Raw genomic sequence first — 13,294 nt, 5'->3', positions numbered from 1 at the left:
AAAGTAAAAAAAAAAAAAAAGACAGATTAACAAAAAAAAAAAAAAAAAAAAAAAAAAAAAAAAAAAACCCGAAAAAAAAAAACTACACAAAGAAAAAACAAATATTCTCGATGCAACAGTCTCATCTAAAAAAAAGAAAAAGAAAAAAAATTCAACCTGAAAAAAGACAGAAAAAGAGGAGCAGCAAAAAAAGCCAGATGGTAAACTCAATCTAAACATATCAATAATTGGAGTAAATGTAAATTGACAAATGCTAAGTAAAAGGCAGAGATTAGACTAAATAAAAAAGCAAGACCAAACTATATGCATTATGAGATGAACTTTAAAAACGCATAAAAATCATTTCTATTTGGCTTTGATATTAATAGCTCACATTTTTCAGTTACATGTACCTGTTTTTAAATAATGGCTTACATTCACTGAACATCAGCTGTTATCAACCATGACCTGTAACAACCTCCATAGAGAAAAAATGAAGTAAAACAGAGAATTGAGGGTGACTTTTTTTTTTTAATCTTTGGGTTTCATTGACTCTCTTAATAGTTTTTCTTTTAAATGAGTCATATGGCTCCTTTCCTTCCCCTTCTAGTGTGAGTGATGAAACACTGTACCAGGGCAATCCCTCAACTATACTAAAGCAAAATGTTCAGCCTTTGATCTAGCTGTTGGAGCAAGTAATGATTCTTGATCACCTTTGCGTCATTCATTTTTATTAATGTTTGTTTTGTTCCTTGTGTTTACTTTACTAGTACTTTTTGGGTTTCTGTCTATTTCTGTGACTCTCTGAGGTGGGGCTAGACCACTCTAAGCTGAGTGCCCTACAAAGCTGTACCCCACGGGCACAACATTCCCTCAGTTTTCTTACACCTCTGGGTAGTCATCATCAGTTTTTTCTTTCACTTACAAGAAAAGTCTTTCAGTTTAGCTCTTTCTACAGTAGGGACTTTCTAAAATAGTTTCAAAATTTGACAAACTTCAATTTGTAAGAATTTTCCTACATTCTTTAAACAATACTGAAGCTCTGATGCTCCCTCCCACACTTACAATTCATAGCTGGGGCAGAGCTGGAAAGAACATGACTGTAACAACAAAGAAAGCTCATACTAAGCATGACTACAAAGAATGCTTTTGTGGCATGTGACAAATCTGCTCAACCATACAAGTGAAAGGAGCAACATCAATTCCCTTCTGGCCATCTGGGCTTCGTAAGTGATTGTCCATCCCAACAAACTCCACTTGTACATAGCACTATTTTTTCACAAACTGTGACCTTGGAAAATACCTAATAAACTAACAATCCCACCATAGACAGAATCCCACTGTTTATTTCACCATTTTAGAAAACATTTTAAGATGTTTTAAAAGGTCATTTCTCTGCAAATGCTATGCTATATTTGAATAGAAATGCTTTAACTATCTGTACTACTGAAATTATTTTAAAGGGTAATGTGGAAAAAGGTCAAGAGATTGCTTGGGTTGTTTTCTTCTGAAAACTTAGCAATAACTGGATGCTTCAAGACTTTTCTTTACAAAATGGTCATGTTTTAAACCATGCAGGACAGATCAATAAGGGATTTAGTGGCTAAACACTGAAATGATTCATTTCAATTTGCCATACAGTTTAAGTAAAGTTCTAAGGGCCTGCTCTCAAGAGTAAATATCACACATCCTGTTTATGCAAACTGGCTTGTTGTCCACAGTTTTTCAAAGAGCTGGTGACACCCCCAACACTGCAACCTACCCCTCAAACTTCCTGCTCACTAGGGTGCTATATTCCTACTCATTTTTAAAAAGCACCTCCCTCAACAGAAATACTCTGAATTACAACAATTTTTAAAGAAAATACTTTATTATGTCATGAAAAAAAGGCATCAACTAGATTCATACTTGTTTGAAAAAAAAATTGAAAATTTATTATTTAGACAGTATGTGGGCATCCTGTTCCACATGGGAATGAGAAGATGCTATAGGTTCTCTAAGTATTGCACAGTCTGAAAAAATAACAAAAACGGGGAAGGGAAGGAAAAAAAAAATCACATGATATTGGGAACCTCTCACATTATGAATAATCTACCAAGAAACATTTAAAAAAGAAAACCCTTTGTTTCTACAGTAGCTTTGAGTTTATAGTTCTTGGAATGACTGTATTACATTGAAGACATCTCAGTAACAGGAAGCTGTTTTAGCAATCCCATGTGCAAATATTAATAAAAAATATATAAAATAATGCAATTCATCTCTTGCCATCACCCCGGCAATCATGACATTTCTGAGAACGGTTTTGCTTGAAAATGGGTTAAGCTGTAAGTTTTGCCTGAAGCTCCATCTCTGCAGCCCGTTTGAGTGCAACATCCACTAGAAGCTGAAATCCGCTAAAGTCCTGGTTGAGGTCCGGTGGAGTTGGGGGAGGAGTGTTGAAAAGACCACTCTGTGTATTTGTACTTGGTCCAGATTTACATGTGTCCGCTGGGTACATGAGAGAGGTGTCTGTGAAGTTGCTGGCCGCTATCTGCTGTATATCTGTGTTTTGTCCCACACCAACCGACTGGCAGAGAGAGAAAGGGACATCTTTCAACGCAGTCACAGTGGTATGGCAGATCACTGATGGACGAGCCAAAACTGATCCCGGGGATGATGGCTTAGGAGACAGTGGCCTCCCTAGGGTTGGGTTTGGCCCAGCTGTACAGGAATGAAACGGGGTCTCCTCTAGAGCTGGCATGAAGTTTTTGATGCCCATCACAGACTCCACAGAGCTCGTTTCAGAAATCTTGGCTCCACGGCGGGAAATTGTGAACTGATTTGGATCTTTGCCATCCTTTCTCAGCATGTCAGGGAGGAGCCTTCGGCGGGCGTTGATGAACCAGTTACAGACCTGAAATCATATCGGTAGGCTTTAACACTTTCCTCATTCACTGAGACAACAGGCTCTGAGAATGTTCTATGGGGTACCTAATTGATCTTTCTCTCTGTATTAAAGAAAGCATGAAAAGGCTTATCCGGACTTAATGTAATTTCAAGGTATTTGAGCTCCGCCAAGCAAGAAAGCTGCCTTCTATCATAAACCTTCTTCTAGTTTCTAATACATATTTCCTTTTTTGTCTCTTCACTCTTAAACGTTTTCAGGACGAAGAAAAAGTTATAAAATCTCTGCCAGGCGAGGTGGCTCATGCCTGTAATCCCAGCACTTTGGGAGGCCGAGGCGGATGGATCACAAGGTCAGATCGAGACCATTCTGACCAACATGGTGAAACCCATCCCTACCAAAATATAAAAAATTAGCCCAGCGTGGTGGCGCACGCCTGTAGTCCCAGCTACTCGGGAGGCTGAGGTAGGGGAATTGCTTGAACCCGGGAGGCAGAGGCCGCAGTGAGCGGAGATTGTGCCACTGCACTCCGGTCTGGTAACACAGCAAGACTCCGTTTCAAACAAACAAAACAAAAAAACCAAAATATAAAATCTCAAATGCTTGAAAACAATTTGAGTGAGTAAGAGAAGTTTGCCTTTTAACTCTCCCGCATTTTAACCTATCACCTACTGTCCCAACATTTAAGTTAATCAACTACAGGAAAACCTCATCTTATGAAAAGGGCCACTCCTCCCAGTAACTGATTTTTCCCAGTTCAAACGACTATGTCAACAGATATAACACGAATTACCTCACTGAAGTCTGTCCTTGTTTAAATATCAAACCAGTTTCCTGGGCAATAGAGTAAGGTTTAACCTCCTTCTAATGTCTGTTGCATAAAGAAGGTTCCTTTAGGCATTAAAGGAAATGCTATCTGACAGATAACTGTGAAGTGTTTCTGTGTTCTCTAAATAGCTAGTTATTAGCTTTTAACACTATCAAGTTTACAATAAAAAGATATTCCTTCTTTCTTGGAGTGTCGAGGAACTTCATGACTCACAGGAATGCCATAAAATGACTTTGAAAATAAAAAAGCCTCTGTAAACCTCATGCTCTCTTTCTTTACCTGTAGTGTAGACAGGTGTGTTTGCTGGGACAGCAATGCTTTTTCTTGCTCGGAAGGATAGGCATTGTAACGGTGCTCATACAGCCAATCCCGAAGAATCTGCACAGACTCCTTGGGTAGGTTGCCCCTTCTCCTTCTCTTGCTTGAGCCAGCGGATGAAGAAAGGTCCAAGGGAATGTCCATACTGTCCTCATCCTCACTCTCACTGCCAGATGCTGCAACAATACCTATGAAAGGACAAGGGCCAGTTGTCAATTGCTTTTATAAGCAGAGCAACTACTGCAAAGCTCACTTCCGCGGACCAGTGTAACCATGTTTTCCCAGCAACCGAGAGCCAGAGAAGGCGCAGTGTTTTCTGTCCTGAATTCAGGGTACAAGTAAAAGTAATCTGACTAGCACCACATGGGAGATTCCCAACCAAATGCCAGACGCCTTTTCTCAGCCGCTTTCCTCCAGGATTCATTAACTTCTCACATTCCTTTTGAATGATGCTCAGAAAACTCTTTCGTCTAATCATTAGAGGAGACAAATTGCACCCAAAGTGAATAACCTGTCACATCTGAAACAGGAAGGGTGCTGTGGCAGTTGGAATGTGCCTACCAACCTTCTTTCTAAGATCAGTGCTAACTAGGAAAAGCAGCCTAACTAGTATCCGAATGCAGATTTTAAATGTTACTCTTCCTCTTTCTTCTACTGAAGGTTTGAAGTAAGAGGGGACACTCGTGCATTTTTTTTTTTTTTTTCACGGATATACGGAAGGAAATTTACATACTACACCGAACTCAGTATCCTAAAGGTAAAATACATGCTAAAATTTTCTGCTAATACCATGCCTGGTCATTTAGTATTCATTGCTATCTACATTTATTTGAAATTAGACACCTGCTTTAAGTGGGCAGTAATAGTCACTTTTTATTAAATATAACCACTGATGTTTTCCGTTTCATCACACAAACATATTTTTCTACTACTGGTACTTTAATCAGGTTAAAAGTTGCCCAATAGTAAATGAATTTAAAATGTCTCCTAAATTTCAGCTGCCAGTTAGATCTCAACCTAGAATAGAATACTACATATCAATAAGCAGAGTTTAGTTTTAAATGATTACATGACAAAGGAAACTGAATATGCAATCCCCAGAGGAAGTTCTTTTGGCTGTTTAAGTACTTTAATCCTGCCAGAAATTTTAAGAATTCACAAGCCATAGAGAATATTTAAATCACTGATGGATTGGGTTCAATAAAACTACAGACCTGGCCTTTACAGATATTTAAACATCATTCTGAACTTAAAAAAAAAATTAAATAACAAACGCTATTAACTCCACCTTTCAAAAACGACAGCAGGCTACTCCGAATGACTAAAGAAATACATTCTTTTGTTTGTGGGCAATCTAGAATCTTAAAAATAGAAATGAATTACAAACAATCGCATGCCTGAAAACACCAGTACTTCTTAGGGGAAGTAACTAAAATAACAAAAAAATGTAAAGGTATGCATTTTTAGCTTTGTATACTTTCTTTCCTCTGTAGTATGTAATTTGGTTGAAAGCATTACTTGACCTTAATTAAGCCAGTTCACCTTGACAGGAAATAAAAACTAAATATTCCCTTTAAGCTAAACACCAACTTTTTTTAAAGGAATTTTTCCCACCCTTTTAATTGACTCTGACTTGGTGACACATTTTTAGTTTTGGACTGCAGGGGGCAGAAGTTGCTGGAGGCTATTCCTACAAAAGGCAGAACTCTCCAAAGACAAAGTAAAGCAAGTTCTAACAAAGAAGTGGATCATCTTGCAGATTCACTTTAGCTCAGGTCTTAATAAACAGCTACAAATAAACCGCCCAAGAATCCTAAGTTTTAACTGTCGTGTATTTTAAATTTCCCTCCCCGGATGATTGAAATTTTGTAAAAAGTTTTTTAAAAGTGCCCGTTTAAAACTGAAACTGCTTTCACTATTGACAAGATGAGGCTTTCAAAAACCATATTTAAATTTGGGTGAAGAACTATTACAAAAAAGCTTAAAGAAACTATAGCTGAGTTCGTGTCTCACATTCGGTTTAATATTAAAGAAATCGAACTTGAAAAAAAAGTGTCAAGTTAATTAAATGACTAAAGCAAATTTGAATAAAGCAATTTGTTTAAACTCTCCTATGTCTGAAAAGCCAGGCATTATTCTCAAGGCTATTATCTCCGTCCCTTTTTTAATCTAGAAAAAGTGTGAAAATTTGCTCATTGAACAGTGAATTCCCAACTGTAAGTTGGTAATCACAAAGAGTTTGAAACAAAAAAGCCCCTGAAGGCTGCCCTTTGATCTGCTTGCCTAGTTTGACAAGAAGCCTGATCTTTCAGAATAGGTTAGTGACACACAAAAGCAGGTTTCAGTTAAGCAACACCAAACTGCAGCGCGACTTTACTCTGTTCTCAGTTCATTTAAATAAATGAATGCCAGGCCTCTGGAACTCTTAACAAATATTTCCAATATGTGCACAAAAGCTGAAGTAACAGGAAGTTAAGACTTCAGTTCCTAGGCTACGCCAGCTGATATTTCACTGCAGTAAAACCACGTTTGCTGCTGTCAGGACTGTTTTCATTAAAACCCTCCCTCCTGGTTGTGGCTTCACTTGGAAAAACAAAGACTTTTTTCCTCCTTACTCATTTCCTATTGTAACAGAGCTTTTGAAAAGTTTCCCGGTTAAGACTTGTTTCCAAACTTCTTGCTTTGCTTACACTTCAAAAAATGTGGCGGTGGGAAGGGTGGGGGCAGAATCACAAACTTCTTTCATTCTATCCACATACAAGGAAATGTCGTGTAGAAAGCCACAACATGGCCTGAGGATCCCAATGCTCTAAGCAGAGACCTTGTTTCTGCACTTTCTTTTTTGAGACAGAGTTTCACTCCCGTTGCCCAGGCCGAAGTGGAATGGCTTGTTCTCGGCTCACCGCAACCTCCGCCTCCCGGGTTCAAGCGATTCTCCTGCCTCAGCCTCCTGAGTAGCTGGGATTACAGGCATACGGCACCACGTCCGGCTAATTTTATATTTTTAGTACAGACGGGTTTTCTTCATGTTGGTCAGGCTGCTCTCGATCTCCCAACCTCAGGTGATCTGCCCGCCTCAGCCTCCCAAAGTGCTGGGATTACAGGCGTGAGCTACCGGGCCTGGCCCTGCACTTTCCTGAATAGCTCGGTAACACCGAGATGAGACTGGGGGGCAGGGAGACTCTAGTTGTGAAGAGAATCTAGAAGTAAGATCGATGAGAAAAGTTGAGGTGCACAATTAGGGAAAAGCAAATTTAACCCAAGTTTCCTGATCAGAAGTTTGCCTTTGATCCGGGAGAGATGTCTCTTGCCTGTAATCCCAGAACTTTGGGAGGCCAAAGTGAGAGGATCTCTTGAACCCAGGAGTCCGAGCCCAGCCTGGGCAACACAACCGAACCCGTCTCCAGAAAAAAAAAAAAAGGAAAAACAAAATTCAATATATCCTTGGGAGAAGCAACAGGAATCGAACACCCAAGCCATCAAATCCAAGGTGCTAGGCGACCCCAGCCAAAGAGGAATCCTAAAGCAGGAATTCAACAGTTAGAAACTGGGAACAAAAAGACCTTATCGATCCTTCTTTCAGCTTGTTTTTAAGCCATTTTAAGAGATCTTTTGGCGTCACTCCCCGCTTTCTGGGAGGACACGCTATTATCATACACCAGTCTTACCAAACCCTGGGCTTGAGAGAATGGAGTTTGAAAGTGCACTTGTTTTAAGAAAACTTGAAAAGATTTCAGACTTTTATAGGACAATAGGCGGGCCCGACTTCCTCAGGAGTTCTTCCAGAGCCGACCGGGAAGGCTCCCCCCTCCCAGGTAGTTTTAGAGGCGCGGGAGGAGGACCGCGGAGGAGCACGGAGAGAGGGAGGGGCCCAAGGAGGAAAGCAAGTAGCTTTTGTTCTTGAGTTCTTCAGCCCCAAGTGAAACAGGCCTGCACACTGCACGAGTTAGGACAAGCAAAGGAACTCCAGGTCCCAAAAAAGTAGAAATGAGGCCGTGAATCCCACGCTCTTAGGGGCCTGCCCACCCCAGACGACTCGCCAGGGGAACCTAAAAAGGGAAAAGAAGCTCGGGTAACCTCGGCTGCCCCCACGAACCCTGAAGCACTCGCAAAGTTTCTACTCCAGCACGTCACCTTTGTTTCCATGAGTCGGCACCGAAGAGAAGGACCCGGCGCGCCCTGGGATGTGGACCGCGGAGCCCAGCCTCTGTCCCCGACTCTGGGGAGAGGGCACGCGGCGGTGGGGGGCGCGCCGGGGGAGGGAGCAGGAGGGCCCCGGAAGTACAGAGGGGGTCGCCAGGGAGGGCCAGGGCGCTGGGAGAAGGTAGGGGAATGTGCCGCGGGAGAATCGAAGGGAACGCCAGGGAAGCCGTAGAGGAAGAGCGCCGGGGTTCCAGCGGTGAGGAGCTGGCCAAGGAAAATAATCAGAGCCGCCCCGGCCAGAGCCCGAACAATGCGGGGAGCCCACCCGGGCGGAAGCCGGGCTCTGCGCTAGAACCGTGCTCCTAACAGACCCCCCGACACTTATTCCGGGGAGCCCCAGTGGAACAGGCAGCGAGCCTTCCTAGACCTGTCAGTCCTCCCAAGGGTCGGCACGGCTTTCACGGAGCGTCTCGGACGCTCCCCGCGCGTTTTCTCCCAGAGCCAATTCCCTGTCCAGTGTCCTCCCTCCGTCCCGCGGAGAGGGGACCTCGGGGCGTTCTACCACCAACGACTACCAGTTGATCCGAGTTTCACGTTTAATTTCACTCTCACTGGGAAAGCCTGGCGGCAGAGGGAAGCTCCGCGCGTTTCGGGCCTCCCACAGAAACGCAGCCGAAGGAACCCCGCTGGCCTAGCGGCTACCCCCAAGGAACGCCCCCCAGCGGGCCGGGTCTGAAAGAATGCGGAGTTCCAAACTCCAGGCCGCTCCCGGGCATGCGCAGCAGCGCCGCCCCTCCAGTCCGCTTCCCGAGCGATTAACTTCTGTTTTGAAGCACTCCACATAAATCACAACAGAAACGCCACCTCCAGCCCACGGCGGAACACTCGGGGGACCTCCCAGCCAGGGACTCAAAAGTTAACTTCAAAAGGGACTTCACATTCTTTGACCTTTCGGGGTGTTGTGTGTGGTTTCTTCCCCCCGCCCCCCGCGGTGTATTTTGTTTTTAAACCAAACTGACGGCAAGTTTTAGTTGCAAAGCTTCCAGAACGCTTTGTGGAAACAATGACAGCCTTGCTCTTTGCACTTAAAATCAAGCCTGCTTGTCACTTTTGGACACGTTTTGACTGCACGTCGCTTGAAGCGGCTGGCCCTGTGTCCTAACTCTTCCTCCTGCCCCAAAATTCATCGTGGGAAAACTTTTAGAGACTGAGAATTTGTAAAAGTCTGGCTTTCCAGAGCTGTTTACAACCAAGGGCGATGTGGGGGTCCACAATCACATTCTTTCCAGCATAAAAACACCACATCCCTGAAGAACAGTGCTCGGGCCGGGCTGTGAGTAGGGGGGCGGTAGGGGGGAGCTCAGGAGTGAACTTTCTTTCAGACAAAGGCGCCGCGGTGCCGCAGCCCCCCCGGCCTCAGATCGCGATCGGGAAAAACGAGGTGTTGGGTCCCCCCGACTCCGACCCCATATCCCCAACACTCGAGAAAGAGCGAGCAGCCACGCGGCTGCTGGGCCGAGCGTGGGGTGTCGCCCGAGACAATGAAACTTGCATGCGCACAAACAAGGCGCTGAGCGTGTTTCTTGACAACGTGCCAGCAGCGTGGAGAGGATCGCCCCACAACAGCCCCTCGTGTTGTGTCTAGCAGGAAAACAGCCGCTGCCGTTTCAGACGCAGCCTCAACAAAGAGCACGGCCGCCGCTCCAGCCTAAGCGCCTCTGAGCGGAAAAGTCCACCAAGTGACCCGGCGCGGCGCGACACGGACAGCACGTTTCCCCCGGACTCGCGTCTCCCGGTGCGCGCGGCCCGCGGCCGCCTTACCTTTCTTGCCTTTCATTCTGGAACTTCCCTCCCAGCGCGAGGCAGGGCTGGGGTCTCGAGGGCCCAGGAGCGGGAACCCAGGGGACAAGCGATCGTCTCCTTCACGGCCGACTCTCCCGTAACTTGTAGGACGTGCTCCAGCCGTTACTGCTAAACAGGGCGCTCTGATCCCTGGCGCCCGCTCCTTGGGTGGAATTCAAGTGACACTCTGGCTTCCTCCTGCCGGGATCTTCTGGCAGCCGGCCGGGGGCTCTCCCTCGCCCAACTCTCTCTCCTCCCCTCTCCGCTCCTTTGTTCCCTGCTCCTGCTCGGCGCACCTCGGCGCTGTCAGAGTGAGAGAGGCGAGGAGGGAAGGTACAGGAGGTCCTGCCTCCGCCCCCAGCCGCCCGCCCAGTCCCCCCCACCCCCGCCCCGCCGCTCCTCCGCCCCTCCCCCGCACCTTCCAGCCGGGGAGGACTGGACCGAGCGCGGTGGCGGCTGTCACTAGTCTCTGGGGGGGTGGGCGCGGACGCGGGGGACGGCCGTGTCCAGAAACGCTATCCTTTCCGCCTGCCGCTCACGGACCTCCCGCATCCCTCGCCCGGCGGTGGGGGCACCAGCCGAGCGCCCCAGGTTTCTTCCTTGGGCCTTTCTTCCCGGGACTGGCAAGGATGCCTTTGGTCAGGAAATTGCAACAGATGGAAAAAAGGACACCTCCCTCCTTCCCTCCTCTACCCCAGGGAAGAAAATCCTCCCCGTCTCGTTTTTGACAGCTACCCCGAACTCCTCTGTCCCCGCTCTAGCCGCACGAGACAGCCGCCTCTGATTCAAGGGGCGGGGCACGGGAGGAAAAGTATTCCAGACAAGAACCAACTTCTTCCAGAATGCACGGCTGCCATTGACACGCGGGCGCGGCGCGGCGCACCCTTCTCCTCCCGGGGCTCTTCCTCCAGCAACAACAGCGGGAGGTCGGCGGGGGTGGGGGGGTCAGAGTGGGATGATGAGACACAGCCTAAGCGAACGTCTGTTCCCCCGGGCTAAAGCTGCGAGTTCCGGACTGGATTGCAAGGCAGTTTCGAAATCTGACACGTTGCGGACAGACACTTGTCATGCTCACATGCTCTTTAAATGTCTCTGCCTGGGGACGGCCGGGCTCGCGCCCGCCTCGCCACTGACACCCCCATTCGCGGGACCCCGACAGCGGCGCTTTTATAGCTCAGGGGTGACCACACCGTGGCTGCTCATCTGTTTCGGTCAACAGTGTCTACTTTTATTTAGGACTGGAACCCTGCTAGGGGAGCCCTCCTCCCCTCCGGTATTTCAAACAGAAACTAGCCATTAAGTAAACACGCGTTCCTGTTGACTTATTTTGGTCCACAGTTAGGAGGGATCCAACAGGAGTTTCTTGATGAAATTGCCCTTTCAAAGATCAGATGCTGTTTGGTTGACTTAAAGAAACGTATGCCCCCTCCTCTGGTTCTAGTTTTCGCGTGGTTACGTCCCGTTGTTTTGAAGCAAACGAACTGTCACATGCCAAACAATGAGACTTCCTCCATCACTTAAAAAAAAGAAAAGAAAAGAAAAGAAAAAACCCAAACGTAAATAAGCCTAGCAGAGACAGCGCCCGGGTCTACCTCCAGCCTGGGCTCTGTGCTGTTTTTGTTCTGTAACCTCGGTGGAGATGACGGCAGGAACAGCTCTGCGGAAATAAGGTTAAACCTGAGGACTACTAAGACAGCCAAGGGATAACTAACTCGACTTTGGAGCGTCTGTTTCAGGATTATGCCGAAAATTAGAGCCAGCCTGCCACCCTCAAAAAAAACAAAAAACAAAAAACAAAAAAAAAAACCACCCCCGCCCCGAGAGTGCGTGGAAGCCAGAGTTTAAAGGGCCTGGGTGGTTTTTCCAATTACAGGACTTAAAATGAATCAACAGGGAAAAAAAAAAGAGTCTCTCTAAGCAGGCAGCAACCTTAACGATATTTTTTTCTTCTGTGGTTTGCTGACTGCTCGACACAGAAGACAACACACATCTAAAACGGCTCCTGGGGAACGGGGTCCTGGGGAGAAGCCACCCGCCCGGACGCTGCACTGCAACTGCCGAGAGCGCAGTTGCTTCCTGGGCCTGGCTGCAGATGAATCAGCTGCTGCGCCCAGTGCGGGACAGATGTGGCGCGGGGAGCCGGCCAGCACCCGGGCCGCCCGTTAGAGGGCCGCCTCACTATTTCATTTGAAGGGTTGTTTGTGGCTGGGATTGGTGGCTCATATCCGCTGGGGAGCCGGGAGCGAAGGGAGGAGAGACGCAAGGAGGAGGAGTCGGGGGCCGGGCGACGCTGCGACTCCGCGGTCTGAATGGCAGGAGCCTCGTCTGCCACCGGGCGGTTACTGGGGAGACGCTTTGTTTGCTAACTTCGAAAGCTGCTTCGGTTGCCTCGGCCGCTTTCGAAGCCATTCCACTAAACACGCTTTCGGTCGGTTTAACCCTGCCTACCCACCATCCCCGCCCGCTTTGGGCAGCTCGAGACAAAAATGTTTCCTTCTTCCCAGTGGTTCTCCTTGGCCACGCGGTGGCTTTCACTACGTACACAAAGGTAGCTTTGCTTTCGTCCAAGTGGACTTGGCTAATGACTGTGATTCTCAGGCAACCGAGATGGAAACCGAGAATTGAAGAGGGTTTATAGCTTGAAAACAAACTTTCCAGGGGAAGGGGGGAGGGGCGGAGAGAATTAAAAGTGTTTTTCAAATTAGGGAAAGTTAAAAATGGAAATGTGTCACGCCTGTAATCCCAGCACTTTGGGAGGCCGAGGCGGGTGGATCACGAGGTCAAGAGATCGAGACCATCCTGGTCAACACGGTGAAACCTCGTCTCTACTAAAACTACAAAAAATTAGCTGGGCATGGTGGCGCGTGCCTGTAATCCCAGCTACTCAGGAGGCTGAGGCAGAATTGCCTGAACCTAGGAGGCGGAGGTTGCGGTGAGCCGAGATCGCGCCATTGCACTCCAGCCTGGGTAACAAGAGCGAAACTCCGTCTCAAAAAAAAAAAAAAAAAAAATGGAAATGTGAACTCACCTTGGCTAGTTGTCAGGCTTAATCGGGCCGATGCACGATCAAATCATATCGAAACAGTTGTTAAAGCTGGCGCGGCGCTCCAAAGAGAAACACTGGCACAATTCTGAGATGCAGCGAAAGCTTATAGAATACCACCCCGCCCGTAGATGCACCCCCACTGCCCCCTACTCCCCAACGCTGATCCCAAACTTGTTTGGAGCTTTGGATTCTTGGTGCATTCTGGAAAGAAAGTGTCTGAGATCAGCGCAACATGACAAAGGAAACAGCCTCA

At 47.0% G+C, this 13,294-nt stretch overlaps 1 protein-coding gene across 6 annotated transcripts; it reads right to left on the bottom strand.

The window, feature by feature from the left end:
• Positions 1 to 1,830: 1,830 nt before the first annotated feature.
• Positions 1,831 to 12,431, bottom strand: TGIF1 (TGFB induced factor homeobox 1). 6 transcript variants are annotated; one of them, XM_017526083.2, is made up of 3 exons: positions 11,931 to 12,431; positions 3,972 to 4,198; positions 1,831 to 2,872 (listed from the first exon to the last, which is right to left on the bottom strand). In XM_017526083.2, the coding sequence occupies exons 1-3, from the start codon at positions 11,983 to 11,985 to the stop codon at positions 2,297 to 2,299; spliced, it is 858 nt and encodes a 285-aa protein (XP_017381572.1). In that variant the 5' UTR covers positions 11,986 to 12,431; the 3' UTR covers positions 1,831 to 2,296. The 6 variants fall into 6 exon arrangements, with proteins under 6 accessions (XP_017381572.1, XP_017381573.1, XP_017381575.1 ...); XM_017526084.1 differs by lacking the exon at positions 11,931 to 12,431 and adding an exon at positions 10,828 to 11,075; XM_017526086.1 differs by lacking the exon at positions 11,931 to 12,431 and adding an exon at positions 10,414 to 10,833.
• Between the last annotated feature and the right edge of the window lie 863 nt (positions 12,432 to 13,294).

The sequence above is a fragment of the Cebus imitator genome, unplaced genomic scaffold (assembly GCF_001604975.1).
Source record: "Cebus imitator isolate Cc_AM_T3 unplaced genomic scaffold, Cebus_imitator-1.0 Scaffold41, whole genome shotgun sequence".
NCBI lineage: Eukaryota > Metazoa > Chordata > Mammalia > Primates > Cebidae > Cebus > Cebus imitator.
The sequence above is the reverse complement of the archived record's forward strand: the minus strand, read 5'-3'. Positions and strand labels throughout refer to the sequence as shown.

Bases quoted from the DNA above. Each gene is read 5' to 3' on its own strand.
- TGIF1 (XM_017526082.2), bottom strand. From the start codon at position 8,996: ATGTGGAGTGCTTCAAAACAGAAGTTAATCGCTCGGGAAGCGGACTGG. The intron at 4,199-8,722 runs GTTGGTGGTAGA...GTCCTTTCATAG, and splicing joins ACTCGGATCAACTGGTAGTC to GTATTGTTGCAGCATCTGGC. The intron at 2,873-3,971 runs GTAAAGAAAGAG...ATATGATTTCAG, and splicing joins CACACCTGTCTACACTACAG to GTCTGTAACTGGTTCATCAA.